The sequence below is a fragment of the Blastomyces gilchristii genome (assembly GCF_000003855.2).
Source record: "Blastomyces gilchristii SLH14081 genomic scaffold supercont1.8, whole genome shotgun sequence".
In the NCBI taxonomy this organism is placed as follows: Eukaryota; Fungi; Ascomycota; class Eurotiomycetes; order Onygenales; family Ajellomycetaceae; genus Blastomyces; species Blastomyces gilchristii.
Genome location: NW_003101675.1, coordinates 1,144,261 through 1,164,209, shown reverse-complemented (window position 1 = coordinate 1,164,209; position 19,949 = coordinate 1,144,261). Strand labels below are relative to the sequence as shown.

The 19,949-nt window shown below is 31.1% G+C and overlaps 2 protein-coding genes across 2 annotated transcripts; one reads left to right on the top strand and one right to left on the bottom strand.

Moving 5' to 3' along the window:
* Positions 1-363: 363 nt before the first annotated feature.
* On the top strand, positions 364-741 carry BDBG_17088 (uncharacterized protein; the record flags this gene model as incomplete). The annotated part of the gene is made up of 1 exon (XM_031724882.1): positions 364-741. One exon carries the CDS (start codon positions 364-366, stop codon positions 739-741), a length of 378 nt encoding a protein of 125 aa, XP_031578400.1.
* Positions 742-5,872: 5,131 nt separating this feature from the next.
* On the bottom strand, positions 5,873-6,069 carry BDBG_04907 (uncharacterized protein; the record flags this gene model as incomplete). Its single annotated transcript, XM_002624997.2, has 1 exon — positions 5,873-6,069. The coding sequence occupies one exon, from the start codon at positions 6,067-6,069 to the stop codon at positions 5,878-5,880; it is 192 nt and encodes a 63-aa protein (XP_002625043.2). The 3' UTR covers positions 5,873-5,877.
* Between the last annotated feature and the right edge of the window lie 13,880 nt (positions 6,070-19,949).

Below are 19,949 nucleotides of genomic sequence, written 5' to 3'. Positions count from 1 at the left end.
TTAAAACTAGATTTAATATATCTCACTGTACAGAGATCAAAGGCTCAGTCAGATCTTGAAGTATACTGATTTTATAGTTATTGATGTGCTGTTGACTTGTTATCTGCTGATTATGTATTGAATGCTGTTGCTGAGGTATCTTTTTGTATTATTCTGTTGAGAATGGGCCAGATTGAGAGGGGTAGTACAAGGGTGAGACTTAGTGTTGAAGTCTAGATACACTGACGACAGACTGTGAAGATTGCACTTCAGAAGTGTCTGTTGATTATGTACTTGATATTATCGCCGAGGTATCTTTTTGTATTTTTCTGCCGGGGATGGGCCAGATTGGGAAGGGCAGTACGAGGGTGGGACTTGGCATTGATGTTTTGGAACATCAAAGGTGGACAGGGTTTTCGTGGAGGTTGTTTCTCAGATATCTCCACAATTACAGATCGGGGATCTTCCAAAATCAAGAAGATTGGCGCATATGGCTATGTCTCTTCACCTTACAATTTGTATGGCACTTTGGCCCAGGGTTGTGGTGTGGTAGGGGTTGAATGGGGGATAATCCCACACGGGAGTTTCGAACAACGTCTAGTTCACATTTGGCTGGATATCTCCACCACCACACGGGGTATGCGGTCGGCGATGGGGTCCAAATGCTCGTATGATCGAGGGCTTTTCGATGGATCTATCGGCGGGTTCTTATTCGAAAAATCGAGCGAGTTCGTGGTGGGGCGGTTGGCAGCTTTACAGTGATATAGTGATTTAACTTATTATATTAATAAGATAATGAGAATTCTTCTGATTTCAATATAAGATTTAAAGAATATTGAGAGAAATTGATTAATGATTTAAATCAATTAAAAATACAGCTTTATCTCATGAAGCTGACTCATAAGATGTGAATAATAATATCACAGTATCAGAGTTTATTAATTAATTACACTAAGCTTATTAACTTGACTTTCTGAATCTACTTGAATAATTAATACTCTGAGAAAAAGATTAATAAGATCTCTTCTAAGTAATTAATAACAGAATCTAAACAGTACTATGATAGCTTCAGTGTAGAGAATATAAAGAAGAATTTTAAATATTTCAATTCTTCACTCACTGTGAAGAAATATTAAAAAAGATTTGATAAAGATTTCTACTTTAACTGTACAGCTGATAATCACTATACTAGTAATTATAAGAAGCTGAAGAAGAGAAGAAACTGAGAAGATATCTTCTTAAAGTTAACTTCTCTTCTAATGAATATATCTGTAGAAGACAAAGAAGAGAAAGAAATGAAGAATTAATAATTCTTATATCTCTGAGTTCATATTACAATCACAATGAATACTCTGAATAAGAAGATATTAGTGAGATGTCTACTTGACTTCAGAATAGATATTAACTTCATATTCTATTTCTTTTCTTTAATAAAGAATTGAAAGAAGATAGATCTGTCAGATTATATTAAATTTACTGATAAAATAAAATATCACTGTTTTAACATAATTCAAGTAAAGTATGTAATCACTGACTTAGAAGAAATCTTTAAGAAGAGCAGTCTGCTTCTTCATATTATTAATATCATAGATGAGAATATTATTCTAGATCTTCTATGATTGAGAGAAAATAATTCTCTCATTGACTGAGTCACTCAGATGTGATGATATTATCTCACTGATAAAGAGACAGTAATAGAGAAATTTAAAGAGTTTCATTAAAAGAATCTTGAGAAAAAGATAAAGTCAATATACTATATAACAGAGAACTTAAGAATAGATGAAGAAGTTATTACTCTTACTAGAAGATTGACAGCAGTATTTATTATTGAAGACAGATAAATATAATATCTCTTTACAGATTATAAGAATGTCTTTTTAGAAAGAGAAGTAGTGAAGTTTTCTGATATCAAGATATAATATAAGATCTGTCTTAAAGATAGTGTAACAGTGCTGTACAGATCTCTTTATAACTTATCAGTAAAGAAATTGAATATTCTGTATAAATATCTTAAGAAAGTACAATCAAAGAACTGAATACACTTATTAAAGAGTCTGACAGAGATACTCATACTTTTTGTATTTAAGAAGAACAGTAGACTATGTCTATACATAGACTACAGAGACTTTAATAAAATGATGATTAAGAATTACTATTTATTACTATTAATTAATGAGATGATTGATCAATTATCTGAAGTAAAGATATTCTCAAAGATTGATATACAGAATATCTATCATAGAATCAGAGTTAACAAAGATAACATTTGAAAAACAGCTATTTATACTAAGTATAATAATTTTAAATATCTTGTTTTATCTTTTAATCTTTATAATACTTCAGTCATCTTTCAGATCTATATAAATAAGACACTGCAGAGTCTTGTTAATGTCTTCTGTATAATATACTTAAATAACATTCTAATCTTCTCAAAAATGAAAGAAGAATATAATACTCATGTTCAAGAAGTGTTAAGTTACTTGAGACAGTATTAACTCTATATAAATACTGAAAATGCTCATTCTACATGCAGAAGACTGATTTCTTAGATTATATTATTATGATTAATAACATTTTAATGAACAGAAGTCAGATCTCTGTTATTAAGAACTGATCAGTACTGTGAACATATTATAAGATATAGATATTTTCAGAATTTATAAATTTCTATAGATAATTTATCTATATATATTCACAGATTACTGGTCTTCTTACAGATCTGTTAAAGAAAAGTATTAAAGACAGAAAAATAGAACTGTTTATTCTTACTCAAGATACTACACAGGTATTTACAAAATTAAAATAAGCTTTTATAGATCTTATAATACTGAATCACTTTAACTCTGACTTACTCAGTCAGTGTGAGACTAATATATTCAAGAATAGAATCTGTGAAATCTTTTCACAGTTAATATCAGAGACCTTTTAACATTGAAAGAATCAGAGAATAATAATCTCTGAAAATATAGATAATAAAATATCTGTGAGAGAAGACTTTTTCACAGAGTCTATATAATACTATAAATGAAGATTAGTAATCTTCTTCTTCAAGAAGTTATTACTTATACAGGGAAGATATGATACTTATGATCAAGAGATATTAATAATTGTGAAATTCTTTAAGATCTGATGATATTATCTTCAGAGTAGTAAGTACTCAGTGTAAGTTCTCACTGATCATACAAATCTGTGTTACTTCTTGATAATAAAGAGCTTGATAGAATGTCAAGTCAGATGAGCAGAGCTGCTTTCAGAGTATGATTTCTATATTTAATATTATTCAGATTGACTTAACTCTGCTGACACACTGTCTAAATAATCAAATTATAATATTGTTAATACAGAGAAGAATTCTATAAAAGAATCTCTATCATCACTGTAGAAGAAGCTGGCTGCAGAGGATTAAGATTCTCTGAAGCTTAGAAACAGCATTAGTAAGACAGCTGTGTGACTTAGTATAGAAGATGAAAGAAAACCTGAGTCTCTGCAGAGAACTGACACTGAAGATTATAAGCTTCTTATATTATATCTTACTATTATTGAATTGATAAAGAATGAAATGATCTACAATCTTTCAATCTGACTACTTTTAAAATTTATTAATAAGTTACAGAAGAGAAACATCTCTACTGCAGCTTGAATTCAGAAGTTGAAGAAGAAAGAATTCAGTTTAAACTTGAAAGAGACAGGCTCTGAGTAGAGTGATACTGCTAAAAAATCAAGTCACTGATAACTAGAAGAATATGAACTTCTACTGCTGAATGATTCAGTCTTTGTCTCTTATAGTAGAATGATGTGTCAGAAGTTATTGAGAATTCATTATAATAATTCTTATACAGAACACTTCAGATTAGAGAAGACTAAGAAGCTTCTAAAATATAAATATATTTGAGACAAGCTCTGAACAGATATTAAAGAGTATATTAAGACTTATAATATCTATTAAAGAATAAAGATCTCATAGTATAAGTAATACAGTAAGTTAGTATTACTGCCTATTTCAAAGAGCTGATGACAGAATCTATTGATGAATTTTATAGTTGATCTGTCAAAGTCAATAAGAGTTAAAGAATATGACTTAATTTTAATTATTATTAATTACTTTATGAAGATGATTAAATATATCTCTACTTATAAAAAGATTAAAGTCTCTGAATTAACTGATCTGTTTTTAGATATTATTATTCATAATCACAGTGCTCTGAAATTATTAATAACAGATTGAGAATTCCTCTTCATTAGTAAATATTAATCAGCTTTTTACTATCATCTTATAATAAGATGTCTTCTCAGTATCACATTTCATCTGCAGACAGATGGCCAGACTGAATATCAGAATCAGATATTAGAACAGCATCTTTAAGTGTTCTATTTATATTATCAGAATGATTAACTCAAACATCTTCTAATCACTGAATTTATATATAATAATGTAAAGAATGTAATCTTAAAAGTATCTTCTTTCTATGCTTATTATGAATATAATTCTTTATTACTCAGTGATATCACAGATAACATTTTAAAAAGAGAAGAATAGACAGTTAGAATGTCAAACAGATACAGAGAATAGAGTATTTCTCAGTATCAGAAGTAAAAGCAAGATTGAAACTTTTGAATAAAATTCATGAGAAGATAGTGAAAAGCATTCATTATACTTAGAAGTAGCAGACAGAATACTATAATTAAAAACATCTTTCAATGAAGTTCTTAATAGAGAATCAAGTGCTACTATCAGTAAAGAATATTAAGATAATGAGACTGTGTAAGAAGCTCAGTTAGTAGTGACTAGAACTCTTCTCAGTAATAAAAGTGATGAATCAACAGACATATGAGTTGAAATTAATCTCAGAATTGAAATCAATTCATCCTGTTTTTCACATCTTCTATTTAAAGCTCTATAAGCAACACTCTGAAGTAGAGCTGTTTTAATTAGATAATTGTAACATAGCGGAACCGAAGCGGTGGCTAGTCAGCGGCATCATGTAGAGGTAGTTGTTTGAGAAGTTATATAAGTAAGCTTGACTATCTTGCTTGAATGACAAGCTCATAGGCTACAGAGTTATTGTGAGAATATCACAGATGTGATACTTAGTATACTAAGAAGATTGTATAAGACATGCAGTAACTCTTATATATATTTCAGTAGAAGAAAAACAAATCACTGACTTCTTTCATGAGAAGCCAGTATCTAGCTATTTTATATAGATAATAGACAGATACTCTTCTCTTATTTCATAAGCAAGAATAGCTAGAGTGATACCTCAGCAGTATCTTATTATGAAGAAAGAGTAATCTGCTGATCTTGTATAGAAGCAGAGTTCTTATATTTATTAATTAAATCTTTCTATAATATATCTGAATGATGTTATAGAGTGATTGAAAATCAGTTCAGATAATCTGTGAGATGAATGAAATTATCTGTATGAAAGTGATAAGCTGTGTAAAACTGTAGTAAGATCTTGATATAATTAGAAGTGTGATAATACTCTTCTCTTTAAGAGCATAGTCTCTACACTCTTAAGATTACTGAATTAGGAATTATCTTTATTATATAACAATAGTTATCAACTGATTGACAGTGTATATACTGTATATGATACAAAGAAATAGATGAGTTTTTCTACTAACTGTGTAGATCTTCTCTTTCTCATCTTCATTTAAATCAAGTATATGATAAGTGAATTTCTTATATATTGATTTAAGATGTGAAAAACATAGTTAATAAATGACTTACAGATCTCTCATTATATTCTGTTCTATATATGAAATTCTCTATAAAAGTAATGTGTTTTAGAGACAAAGCTAACAGTAGTGACAGAATTTTTCAAAAAGATTCTTCTCTCTTATAACACATTTTTCTCCCCTTCTCTTATCTGTAATAGTGAGTGCATGAGAGTATCATTCTTGAGAGATAATAAGAGGCTTATTCTGATGTTTTCTAGTGAATAAATGTCTTTGTGGTGCAGCTGCGGCCTCTGTGACTGTCAAGAAAGCCAGATTGAAGGCAGCAGCATCAATGAGCTGCGGGAGCACTGCTCTCATTGTCACATCTTCTCCTGCTCCTCTTGCAGCTGCAGTGGTAGTTGCCATGCCTTGCAGTGAGATGTTGTTCCTTCTGTCAGCTGATGTGTCTGTGTCTGGTTCATTCTCTGCCCCCCTCATCACTGTTGCGACACTGCCCCTCTCCCCAGCCAATACAGTGATGTATGACTCCATGTGATTATTCAGAGAGAAACTCAGAGAGAGCTTGATTTCAGAGACAGTGACTCTGAGAAGCTTAATCTGTAGTTTCTCTCTTACAGCATATCTGAGCTCTGCTCAGACTGCTGCTGAGTTGAGTCTGCAGAATTCTGCAGTTTCTTTATCTTCTCTCTATGAAAAGACTCTGATACAGTCTTTGACTGATATTACTACTTATCTGCACTGCACTAAGCAGCTGAAGAAGAAGAAGATTTTATATATCTATCTCTTCTCTCACTCTTATTATTTCTATTATATCTGTAACAATAACTTCTATCTCTCTGTAAGTATTATCTCATAGAAAGACATTGTGTCAGCTCTGATAAGAAGTCTAGATACTTAAGCAGTACAGAGCAAGAGTCTCAGAGCTTTAAATATTAATAGATTCTGTCAAGACTGAGAAGATCTCTCTTACTCATTTATAAAAGAAGATGAAAGTATGAATCTCTGAGATAAAAAAATATCTCAGAATAACTGATCTCAAGAAGAGATTAGTCAGTACTATTATTGAAAGCACTGTGAAGATCAATCACTGATTAAAGAGAATCTCACTTTAATTAAAGCAGATGACTGAGATACTTTATAAGTTGATAAATTAATATTTTATATATTTCTTCTGCTCTTCTGCAGTGCTGCAGTACTAACTTCTCAGCAGATAAAGATATCAGTACTGAAGACTTTAACAGTGAAGAATAAGTTTAATAAGAATGTAATTATTAATAAGTAGACTCTGATCTCTCTTTTTACTTTTTCAGTGAGCTGAATCTCTGAGATAAAAAAATATCTCAGAATAACTGATCTCAAGAAGAGATTAGTCAGTACTATTATTGAAAGCACTGTGAAGATCAATCACTGATTAAAGAGAATCTCACTTTAATTAAAGCAGATGACTGAGATACTTTATAAGTTGATAAATTAATATTTTATATATTTCTTCTGCTCTTCTGCAGTGCTGCAGTACTAACTTCTCAGCAGATAAAGATATCAGTACTGAAGACTCTAACAGTGAAGAATAAGTTTAATAAGAATGTAATTATTAATAAGTAGACTCTGATCTCTCTTTTTACTTTTTCAGTGAGCTGTAGCTCTATTAGAATAGTAGCAGTCTGCAGATCAATAATATTAATCTTTTTATTAATTTTTAATATTTCTTTTCTTTAATCACTTCAGGAATTTTACACTTGTATAGTCTTATTAAACTTCTAAAAAATTCTTTAAGAGAAAATAGAAGAAGAGTGTTACAGAGTCTATAAGATATTAGCTTATTACTGTAAGATTATCTCTAAAAAACTCTTTAAGAAAAATAAGAAATCTTAAGCAGTATTTCTTACTCAATGTCTCTGATATATAATAGAGTAGTCTCTACTAGTCATCTTATAGCTTATAATCTCTTTCTCAGTATTTTTCAAATATTCAAGCAGTTCTTATAAATTCTCTGATAATAAATAATCTTCTTATTTAATAAGATATTGAAGCTTACTGTAATATATTCACTTATTTAATATTTTCTTCATAAGATATAAAGTATCACTCTCAATCTTAATATTATTTAGCTGAGACAGCTTCATCTTAAAATATTACTTATAGAGCTTTAAATAGAAATATGAAAAACAGAATAAATTAATTTCAATTCTATGAGTAATTTTAACTTATATATCTGCTTACTTATCACTCTTATTACTGAGAAAGATTCTAGTCATCACTCACTGAGCTTCTTACACAGTCTCATTATCTTGATATTCTTTATTAAAAGTAGTACTTAATTCTCTATCAAGAACTTCATTAAAAGATGTTTTTAATTATAGTATTTTATCTACTGCTTCTGAGCATAGTGAATACTTTTCATTACTTTCTCATGAATTTTATTCAAAAGTTTTAATCTCACTTTTACTTTTAATACTGAGAAATACTTCATTCTCTGTATCTGTCTGATATTCTAACTGTCTATTTCTCTCTTTAAAATGTCATCTGTGATGTCACTGAGTAATGAAGAATTATATTTATAATAAGTATAGAAAGAAGATATCTTTAAGATTGTATTCTTTGTATTATTATATACAAATTCAGTGATTAAAAGATGTTTGAGTTAATTATTTTAATAATATAAATAGAACACTTAAAGATGCTATTCTAGTATCTGATTCTGATATTCAGTCTGATCATCTGTCTGCAGATGAAATGCAGTACTGAGAAGATATCTTATTATAAGATGATAGTAAAAAGCTGATCAGTATTTACTGATGAAGAGGAATTCTCAATCTATTATCAATGATTTCAGAGCACTATGATCATGAATAATCATATCTAAAAATAGGTCAGTTAATTCAGAGGCTTTAATCTTTATATAAGTAAAAATATATCTGATTATCTTTATAAAATAGTTAATAATGACTAAAATTAAGTCATATTCTTTAACTCTTATTAACTTCAGCAGATCAACTATGAAATTCATTGATAAATTCTATCATAGACTCTTTGAAACAGACAGTGATATCAACTCACTGTATTACTTATACTATAGAATCTGTATTCTTTAATAGATATTATAAGTCTTAATATACTCTTTAACATCTGCTCAGAGCTTGTCTTAAATATATTTATATTTTAGAAGCTTCTCAGTCTTCTCTAATCTGAAGTGCTCTGTATGAAGAGTATTATAATGAATTCTTAATAACTTCTAACATACTGCTCTACTACAAGAGACAAAGACTGAACTATTCTGCAGTAGAAGTTCATATTCTTCTAGTTATCAATAACTTGATTTCTTAGTAATATTATCTCACTCAGAGTCTGTCTCTTTTAAGTTTAAACTGAATTCTTTCTTCTTCAACTTCTGAATTCAAGCTGTAGTAGAGATATTTCTCTTCTATAATTTATTAATAAATTTTAAAAGTAGTTAGATTGAAAGATTGTAGATCATTTCATTCTTTATTAATTCAATAATTATAAGATATAATATAAGAAGCTTATAATCTTCAGTGTCAGTTCTCTGCAGAGATCTGAGTTTTCTTTCATCTTCTATACTGAGTTATGCAGCTGTTTTTTCAGCACTGTTTCTAAGCTTTAGAGAATCTTAACTCTCTGCAGCTAGCTTCTTCTGCAGTGATGATAGAGATTCTTTTATAAAATTCTTCTCTATATTAATAATATTATAATCAGACTGTCTAGACAGTGTATTGATGAGATTAAGCTGATCTGAACAGTATCAGATATAGAAATTATACTCTGAAAGCAGCTTCACTTATCTGACTTGACATTCTGTCAAGCTCTTTGTTATTAAGAAGTAACACAGATTTGCATAATCAGTGAGAACTTGCACTGAGTACTTACTATTCTGAAGATAATATTATCAGATCTTAAAGAATTTGATAATTACTAATATCTTCTAATTATAAGTATCATATCTTCTCTGCATGAGTAATAACTTCTTGAAGAAGAAGGTTACTGATCTTTATTCACAGTATCTTATAGACTCTGTGAAAAAGTCTTCTCTTACAGATAATTCATTATCTATTTCTTCAGAGATGATTATTCTCTGTTTCTTTCAACATTGAAAGATCTCTGATATTAAATGTGAAAAGATTTCACAGATCTTATTCTCAGATGTATCAGTCTCACACTGACTGAGTAAGTCAGAATTAAAGTGATTCAGCATTGTGACATCTGTAAAAGCTTGTTTCAATTTTATAAATATCTGCACAGTATCTTGAGTGAGAATAAACAGTTCTGTTTTTCTGTCTTTCACACTTCTCTTTAACAAATCTGTAAGAGAGATAGTAATTTATAAATATGTATAGATGAATCATCTGTAGAAATTTGCAAATTCTAGAAACATCTGCATCTCACAGTATATCTGCAGAACTGGCTAGTTCTCAATGATGAAGACCTGGCTTCTGTTCATTGAAATGTCATTCATTTTAATAATATAATCTAAGAAATCAATCTCCTGCATGTAGAATAAGCATTTTTCAGTGTTTATATAGAGTTAATACTGTCTCAAGTGACTTAATACTTCTTAAACATGAGTATCATGTTCTTTCTCTGTTTTTGAGAAGATTAGAATGTCATTCAAGTATACTATATAGAAGACATTGACAAGGCCCTGCAGTGTCTTATTTATATAGATCTGAAAGATGGCTGAAGCATTATAAAGATCAAAAGATAAAACAAGATATTCAAAATTATCATACTTGATATAAAAAGTCATTTTTCAAACATTATCTTTATTAATTCTGATTCTATGATAGACATTCTGTATATCAATCTTTGAGAACATCTTTGCTTCAGATAATTAATTAATCATCTCATTAATCAACAGTAATGAATAGTGATTCTTAACTATCATCTTATTAAGACCTCTGTAGTCTATACATAGACATAGTCTATTATTCTTCTTAAACATAAAGAGTATAGACATCTCTGTCAGACTCTTTAATAAGTGTATTCAGTTCTTTGATTGCACTTCTTTAAGATATTTATACAGAACATTCAATTTCTTTACAGACAAGTTATAAAGAGGTCTGTACAGCACTGTTACACTGTCTTCAAGATGAATCTTATATTATATCTTAGTGTCAGGAAACTTCACTGCTTCTCTTTTTAAAAAGACATTCTTAAAATCTGTAAAGAGATATTGTATATATCTGTCTTCAATGACAGATACTGCTGCTAATCTTGTAGTAAGAGTGATGACTTTTTCATCTATTCTCAAGTCTCAGTCATCTGCTACACAGTATATTAACTCAATCTTTTTCTCAAGATTCTTTCAATAAAACTCTTCAGATTTCTCTATCATTGTCTCTTTATCAATGAGACAGTACTGTCACACCTGAATGACTCAGTCAATGAGAGGATTATTTTCTCTCAATTATAAGAGATCTAGAATGACATTCTCATCTATAATGTTAACTGTGTGAAGAAGCAGACTGCTCTTCTTAAAGATTTCTTCTGAGTCTGTGATTACACACTTTGCTTGAATTATATTAAAACAGTGATATTTTGTTTCATCAGTAAATTTCACATGGTCTGACAGATCTATCTTCTTTCAATTCTTTATCAAAGAAAAGAAATAGAATATGAAGTTGATATCTATCTCAGAGTTAAGTAGGCATCTTACTGATCTCTTCTCATTCAGAATATGTATTGTGATTATAACATAAACTCAGAGATGTGAGAATTATTAATTCTTCATTTCTTTCTCTTCTTTATCTTCTGTGAATACATTTGTCAGAAGAGAAGTCAACTTTGAGAAGATATCTTCTCAGTTTCTTCTCTTCTTCAGCTTCTTATAATCACTGACATAGTGATCATCAGCTCTGCAGTTGAAATAGAGATCTTTATCAAATCTTTTTTAATATTTCTTCACAGTGAGTGAAGAATCAGAATACTTAGAATTCTTGTTTACTTTCTCTGCACTGAAGCTGTCACAGTACTGTTTAGATTCTATCATTGATTACTTAGAAGAGATCTTATTAGTCTTTTTCTCAGAGAATTGATTATTCAAATAGATTCAGAAAGCCAGGTTAACAAGCTCAGTACAATTAATTAATGAACTCTGATATTATAATATTATTGTCTGTACCTTGTGAGTCAGCTTTGTAAGATAAAGCTGTGTTTTTAATTAATTCAAATCATCAGTTAATTCCTCTCAATATTCTTCAAATCTTGTATTGAAATTGAAAGAATTCTCATTATCTCATTAATATAATGAGTTGAACTGCTGTACTGCTGTGAAGCTGCAGTTACAGTGATCTTTGATTTGATTTAGTAGAAAGTTCTTGAATTCTTCTCAAGTTATAGCAGTATTGATACACTCAAGCTCTCTCTTCTTAATAGCTCAAGTAGTTGCAGAGATGTCTTCAAGAAGGTTAACAGTGTATATTACTTATATCTTGTGAGTATTATACTGGCTTGAATTAAGATGGAATTTTCATTCAAGAGTATGAGTAAAGCTGTGGAATTCAGACAAGATGTTTTCCTTGTATCTCAGAGAATCTTCAATCTTAATCTCTCTATCTCCATGATAGATATAGATGTGTAGAGGCTGTAATGATGGCAGAGCGGTTGAAGAGGTCATGTTAAAATGTGCAGTGAGTTCAGGAATCTTGAATTCCTGTCAGAGTAGAGATGTATACACTCTAGAGAATGATGTAGTATTTCCTTCAGAGAGTGAGGTCAGGTCAGTCCCCATGCAGGTGTATGAGGTCATATCAGTCTGTTAAAGCTTGACTGATTCAAACATGTAATCAGATCAAGTGATTTAAATTGTAACATGACAGAACTGAAGCAGTGACTAGTCAGCAGTGTCATGTAGAGATAGTTGTTTGAGAAGTGATATAAGTGAGCTTAACTATCTTGCTTGAATGACAAGCTTGTAGGCTACAGAGTTATTATGAGAATATCACAGATGTGATACTTAGTATACTAAGAAGATTGTATGAGACATGTAGTAACTCTTGTATATATTTCAGTAGAAGAAAAACAAATCACTGACTTCTTTTATAAGAAGCCAGTATCTAGCTATTCTATATAGATAATGAGTGGATACTCTTCTCTCATTTCATAAGTGAGAATAGCTGGAGTGATATCTCAGCAGTGTCTCATTGTCAAGGAAGAGTAATCTGCTGACCTCATATAGAAGTGAGGTTCTCATATTCATCAATCGGATCTTTCTATGATATATCTGAATGATGTCATAGAGTGGTTGGAAACTGGTTCGGATGGCCTGCGGGATGGATGGAATCATCCGCATGAAAGCGATGGGCCGTGTGGAACCGCAGCGGGGCCTTGGCGCGACCGGAAGCGTGACAATAATATTAAGATTGAGAATGATACTGAATATCTTGTGAAGAAAATATTGAATAAGTAAATACATTACGGCAAGCTTCAATATCTTATTAAATGAGAAGATTATTTATTATCAGAGAATTTGTGAGAACTACTTGAGTATTTGAAAAATGCTGAGAAAGAGATTACAAGCTATGAGACACCTAGTAGAGATCATCTCATTACATATCAGAGATATTGAGTAATAATTGCTGATTGAAACTTCTCATTTCTTTCAAAAAAAGAGTGTTTTAGAGATGATCTCATGATGATAAGTTAGCATCTTATGAACTCTGTAGCACTCTTCTTCTATTTTCTCTCAAAGGATTTTTTTTTAGAAGTTTAATGACACTACACAAGTGTAAAATTCCTGAAGCAGTTAATACAAAGAGATATTTGAAACTAACAAGATTAATATTATTAACTCACAGATCACTGTTATTCTAATAGAGTCACAGTCTGTAGAAAAAGTAAAAAGAGAAATCAGAGTCTACTTATCAATAATCTCACTCTCATTAAACTCATTCTTCATCATTGAAGTCTTCAATATTAGCATCTTTATCTGCTATGAAGTTAGTACTGCAGTATTACAGAAGAGCATGCTGCAGAAGAGCATGAGAGATATATGAAGTATTAACTTATTAATTTACAAAGCATCTCAATTATCTGCTTCAATTGAAGTGAGATTCTCTTCAATCAGTAATTAATCTTCATAATACTTTCAACAGCAGTATCAGTCAATTCTGTAAGAGGCTTACGCTGAATAGATTGATATAATATTTATAGATCTTATATAACAAAGTGAAAAATGTTAGAGAAGGAAAGAAAGAGAAAGTGTGAGAATCAGCAATCAGAGTGAATATTTATACATGTACATAGTAAAGCTTCAGAGTGAATGAATAGAGACTTCACATATATAATGAAGCTTCAGAGCAGAAGAATAGAAATTTCATGAGTATTTCAGCTGAGAATCAGTGACTGAAGATTGAAGCTTTTTAGCAGACTGAGAATCAGAGCTTTCAGTGAAATTTATGAAGTGTAATGAGATAGTCTATATAATTGATCAGGCGCACTCTGCTACATTAGTTCTCTCTTTTCAGAGATGAGATTATGTGTAGTTCTCATCAATCAAGAGCTGCTGTTTCAGATAATGCGGAGCTCAGAGTTCAGATTAGATGATTGTAGCTGACTCATTTCATAAGATATTGTCAGCTGCGGCTGCGGGGTCTCTTATCAAGAATATCTTCAATTTCTTACTTAAGTTCATTATCTTCTTCTACAATCTCTGATGACTGTCAATTGAAAGTCAGTTAAGAAGCAAATGAGACAGTGATAGTGCAGTGAAATAAGCTTGTATGAAAGACATTGTGAATCTCTGATAATGTGTTAAAACAGTAATTATGACTGTCTAGAACTTCTATTACTTTATATTTAATATAATGATAATTCAGTGTATGAGATGAGCATGTGATTCATATATTCTTGAGATTCAATTATATCAGATCTTCTATCTTATATTACTCAGTGAGATCTTAGTGAACATTAGTTCATTCTTCTTAATTCTGTCTAGTACTTACTATAAAGACTTCTGCTCAGTCACAGACTTCTTGAAGCTTTGTTACTATATTGTCAGCAATCTGAATTAAACTGTAGAGATTCAGTGTGAAATATATAATCTCTAAAAGATTCAATATCTCTATATAATAACTGTGTATGAGAAAGAACAGGCTTACACCTGTTAAAATAGCATCTCAGTCATTGATAGTGACTTCAGTATGTAGAAGAAGATTATATCAGTCATCTTATAAATAATTACAAAACTTATAAAGATAATTCTTTACTATCTGAATTATTTACTCTGATGCATCATCAGTCTCGGAGTGATAGATAGTTAATAAACAGTGTATAATCTTGAGAACTTGACAAATTCTCATTTAGAAAGTGCTTACAAATTAACAGTTCTAATCTGATTCTATAGATCTCAGTAATTCATGCATTTAATAGAACAGACTCTGTAGAAAGACTTCAGTAACTTATTCAGTATCTATATTATCATGTAAGAGGCCTACGCCGATTAGATCGGTATAATATATAGGTCTTATATAACAAAGATAAAAACATTAAAGAAGGAAAGAAAGAGAAAGTGCGAGAATCAGTAATTGAGATGAATATTTATACACATATATGATGATGTACGTGATGAAGCTTCAGAGTGGAAGAATATACGCATGTTCATAGCGGCTGAGGATCAGTGATCAGGAATGGCTGAGAATCAGAGTGTATACTACACGCGTTTGTAGTGACCAAAGATTGATGATTAAGAATGAAAGAATCTATGAAGTGTAATGAAATAGTCTATATAATTGATCAGGCGCAGTCTGTCACATTAGTTCTCTCTTTTCAGAAGCAGTTCTCATCAGTCAAGAGCTGCTGTTTCAGATAATGTGAAACTCAGAGTTCAGGTCAGTTGATTATAGCTGACTCATTTCATAAGATATTATCAGCTGCAGCTGTGAGATCTCTCATTGAGAATATCTTCAATCTCTCACTCAAGCTCATTATCTTCTTCTATGATGCCTGACAGCTGTCAGTCAGAAGTCAGCTGAGAAGAGAACAGATCAGTGACAGTGCAGCAGAGCAAGCTTGTGTGAAATACATTATAAATCTCTGATGATGTATCAAGACAGTAGTTGTAACTATCTAGAACTTCTATCACTTTATATCTGACATGACAGTAATCTAGTGTACAAGATGAATATGTGATTCATATGTTCTTAAGATTCAACTATATCAGATCTTCTATTTTATATTGTTTAATAAGGTCTCAGTGAACATTGATTTAGTTCTCTTAATCTTGTTTCACAGTTGTCATGAAGATCTCTGCTCAATTTCAGGCATCTTAAAGCTTTGTTACTATATTGTCAGTGATCTGAATCAGGCTGCAGAGGTCTGATATGAACTGTGTAATCTCTAGAAGATTCAACACTTTCATGTGATATTCATATATAAGAAAGGACAGACTTACATCTGTTGAAACAGTATCTTAACTGTTGATAGCAATCTCTGCATGTAGAAGAAGATCATATCAATCATCTTATAAATGATTGCAGAACTTATGAAGATAATTCTTCACAGTCTGAATTATCTATTCTGATGTATTATCAGTCTCAGAGTGATAGACAGTTGATAGACAGTATATAATCTTGAGAACTTGACAGATTCTTGTTCAGAGAGTGCTTATGAATTGACAGCTCTGATCTGATACTATAGATCTCAGTAATTCATGTATCTGATAGAATGAGCTCTGTAGAAAAGCTTTAGTGACTTATTCAGTATTCATCTTATCACAAGATTTCAATATTATATCTTTGCTCAATCAATTCACAATGACCAGAATGTTTCTACAATTCTTGCTCTCAGATAGATTGACAGTGAAGTTAATTACTACATCTCACCAGATTCTATCAGAGATATTGAGTGATTTCAATAAATCTTTTCTACAGTTCTTTCATGAGATAATGAAAGAACAGTGATTGCAGTTTCAGATGAAGTGTCTGATGCTGTTTAATATCTCAGATCAGTAGAACTCTCAGGAGATCATTCTATACAGTTGTTCGCAGCCTGGATGGCCGGTCATACACGAATCATGCATCTCTTGCATTATCCGAGTGCGTAAGGGTTCGGAGTGAGGGACCCAGCGAGTATCTATTACATCGGATGGGATATCTTGCTCTCGTCGTGAGAGGGCATCTGCCATCGAGTTCTGGCTGTCAGAATGGTAGTGTATTGTAAAATGAAAGCGGCTTAAGAACTCAGATCATCACATCTGCTGTTCAGTGAGTTTACAGGTAGTTATGAAGTATTTGAGATTCTTATGATCTGTGATTATCTCAAATTCAGAGATACTTTGAAGTTCAGAGTTTCATTCTTCTAAACAGTGTATGATTGTGAGAAGTTTCTTGTCATAGATCTCATAATTGCATTCAGTGAGACTCAGTTTCTTAGACATGAAGACACATAATCATAGAACACCTTCATCATCATATTGCAATATCACTCCTTCTATTATATAGTCAGAGGAATCAGCTTCAACAACTGTCTCATAATCAGAATTGAATGTTATCAGCAGAGAGGCATTAATGAACATCTTCTTCATCTGTGTAAATGCAGCTTCAGTGTCTGCTGATCATTGAAATACTGAGTCTTTCTTAGTAAGATCTGTAAGTGGTCTTGTGATATCTGAGAAGTTTCATATAAATCACTGATAGAAGTTAGTGAATTCAATAAAGCTTTATACATCTTTCACAGTATGTGAAGCTTTTCATTCAAGAATGACAGAGATCTTCTCAGAATTCATTTAAATCCCCTCATCAGCTTCTATGATGAAACCTAAGTATTTAGTACTCTTAACTTCGAAATCACACTTGTCAATATCAATTGATAGTCCTGCTTCTTGTAGTCATTGTAATACTCTTTGCACATGCTCTTGATATTCTTTTCTGAATTCATCAGTGAAGATGAGAATGTCATCTAGATAAGCAGATGCAAACTCATCTAGAAAATCTTAAAGTGCTCAGTTGATATACTTCTGAAATGTACTGAGAGCATTAGCCAGTTCAAAGAGTGTGACTATTCATTCAAAGAGATCATAATGTGTTCAGAATGCTGTAAGTCATTCATCTTCTTCAGTGATATGAATCTTATGAAACACAGTGATGATATCTAGCTTTGTAAATCATTGAGCTTATCTGATTCATGCTAGAGTTTCATTGATGAGAGATAAGAAATATTGATCTTTCTTTGTCAATCTGTTCAGATCTTAGTAGTTCACACAGACTCAGAGTTCTTCATCTGACTTCTTTGCAAAGAGAATAGAAGCTGCAGCAGAAGAGTTGCTAATACATATGAATCTCTTATCTAACAGATTATTGAGTGTCTTCTGAAGAAGAAGAAGTTCATCTTGAGACATATTATAAAGAGAGTCTCATGATGATTCAGAGTTCTTGCTGTTCTTCTTTTTCAACTTGATACTGTGATTCACTTCTGAACCTTGTAAGAGAGGTAGATTTGTAGCATTATTATCTTATCAGAAGACATCTAGATATTCATGATATTGTTAAGAGAGTTTCATACAAGAATCTGTTATTGTAACATGGGATAACTTTTCTAGAGTCTTTTTGATATCAGCCAGACTGATGAAATAGATTGATACATGATTCTGCTATCAGTGATTCTTGCAGTGACTTCTTTTTCTGAGCATTTTGTAGGCATTGACAGAGATCTGTGTCAGGTTCATAGTCTTGTGAATGTCATCCTTGTGAACTCTATCATTGTTAGGGAATATCAAGCTTCTGTTTTGAGTGTTCAATAAGATGCCTTGTTCAGATAGTCAGGCAAGTTCTAACATAAGATTGTAATCAAGATTATCAACTTTATATGCATAGGCATCTTCATGTTGATGTTCTCTCACATCTATGATCAGCTTCACCATGTAACAGGTACAAATGTCTTTTGAACTATTAAATCCTGTGAGAAGTCAGGGTCTTGATAAGAGGATACACTGAAGGTTATGATGTCTTACAACTGAAGATTTTATCATTGCATAGTGGCATAGACTGCTGTCTATCATGACTTTCATATTATACATGTTATCAATCACAGTAGATACAAGAATTGTATTCATTGTCATTTTCTCTTCAAATCATTGTTATCTGATCTCTTCAAGCTTCTGTTTGTAAATTTGAACAGAAGCTAATCTTTTCTCTGTTTTATTAAGACATTCTCATAGTTATCTTCTGAATCTTTCTTCACTGCAATGTAGTTGGCATGAACAGGCACTGATTCATTCTTTAAATAAGAAGATACTGATCTTTCTCTTGATTGAGAAGATGCCGATCTTTCTCTTGAGTGTGAAGATACATAGGTCAATTGACAGTTGAAAGTAATGTGTTCTAATCAGTGACAGTTGATGCATACTTCACATCAATGTTGATTAATGACTTCTTCAGAAGTAATCTCAGAGATTCAGAAGTCTGTTCAGATAACAGAGACTCTTGCTTATGTATAGATATTCAAGTCTACTCAATTCATGACATTTATATCATTGTTATTTCTCAGTGTGAGTGTATAAGTTACTGAGATGTAATGTCTTCTGTCACTATTCTGTATTTTCTTAAGCTTGATAAGACAGTCATTCATTATTCAAAGCTGTGTGCAGAAGTCTTTATAAGTCTGATCTTCATCTGCACTTACAAGAGTCTGTAAGAGTTTGAAAGTTAATGTTGTCTTGAGTATGCTAATCTTCATTTGATTCTCTCAAGATTGATTATCTGCTTCTAGAATCTTAGTGTTGAAGTCAGAGATAAATATTGTAAGAGAAGTATTTCTCTATCAGATACTTTGTAATCAATCTAATACTTTCTGTTACATGACAGTGTCTCAGAACAGAACATCAAGATATTTCATGATATTTTCAGATGTTTGTAACACTGATTCACATACTTTCATCTATGAGTGAAATTTCTGTTTCATATAATCTTTCAATCATTCATTGATATATTAATCTTGATTGATTAGTGAACTGATAGCATCTTCATCTACACTCAGTTTCATAAGCATTTTCATTCTTCATGATGAGTAGAGAGTGAGATTGAAAGCATTAAAGTATATAGAAGTATCTAAGCATTCTTTCAGCACTTTTATATTTGATTCTGTAGATGTTGAAATTACATGAATTAATTATTGAATTTCTTCATATTGAAGTTGTTGAGTTGCATGCATATCTGCTATCTATTGCTGTTATAATTTCAACATTGCTTAGAGTCACTGTGACATTGTGTCTATACTCACATTTAAGAGTTTTATATTATTATTAGACATGATTATATCAATTATTAAATATATGA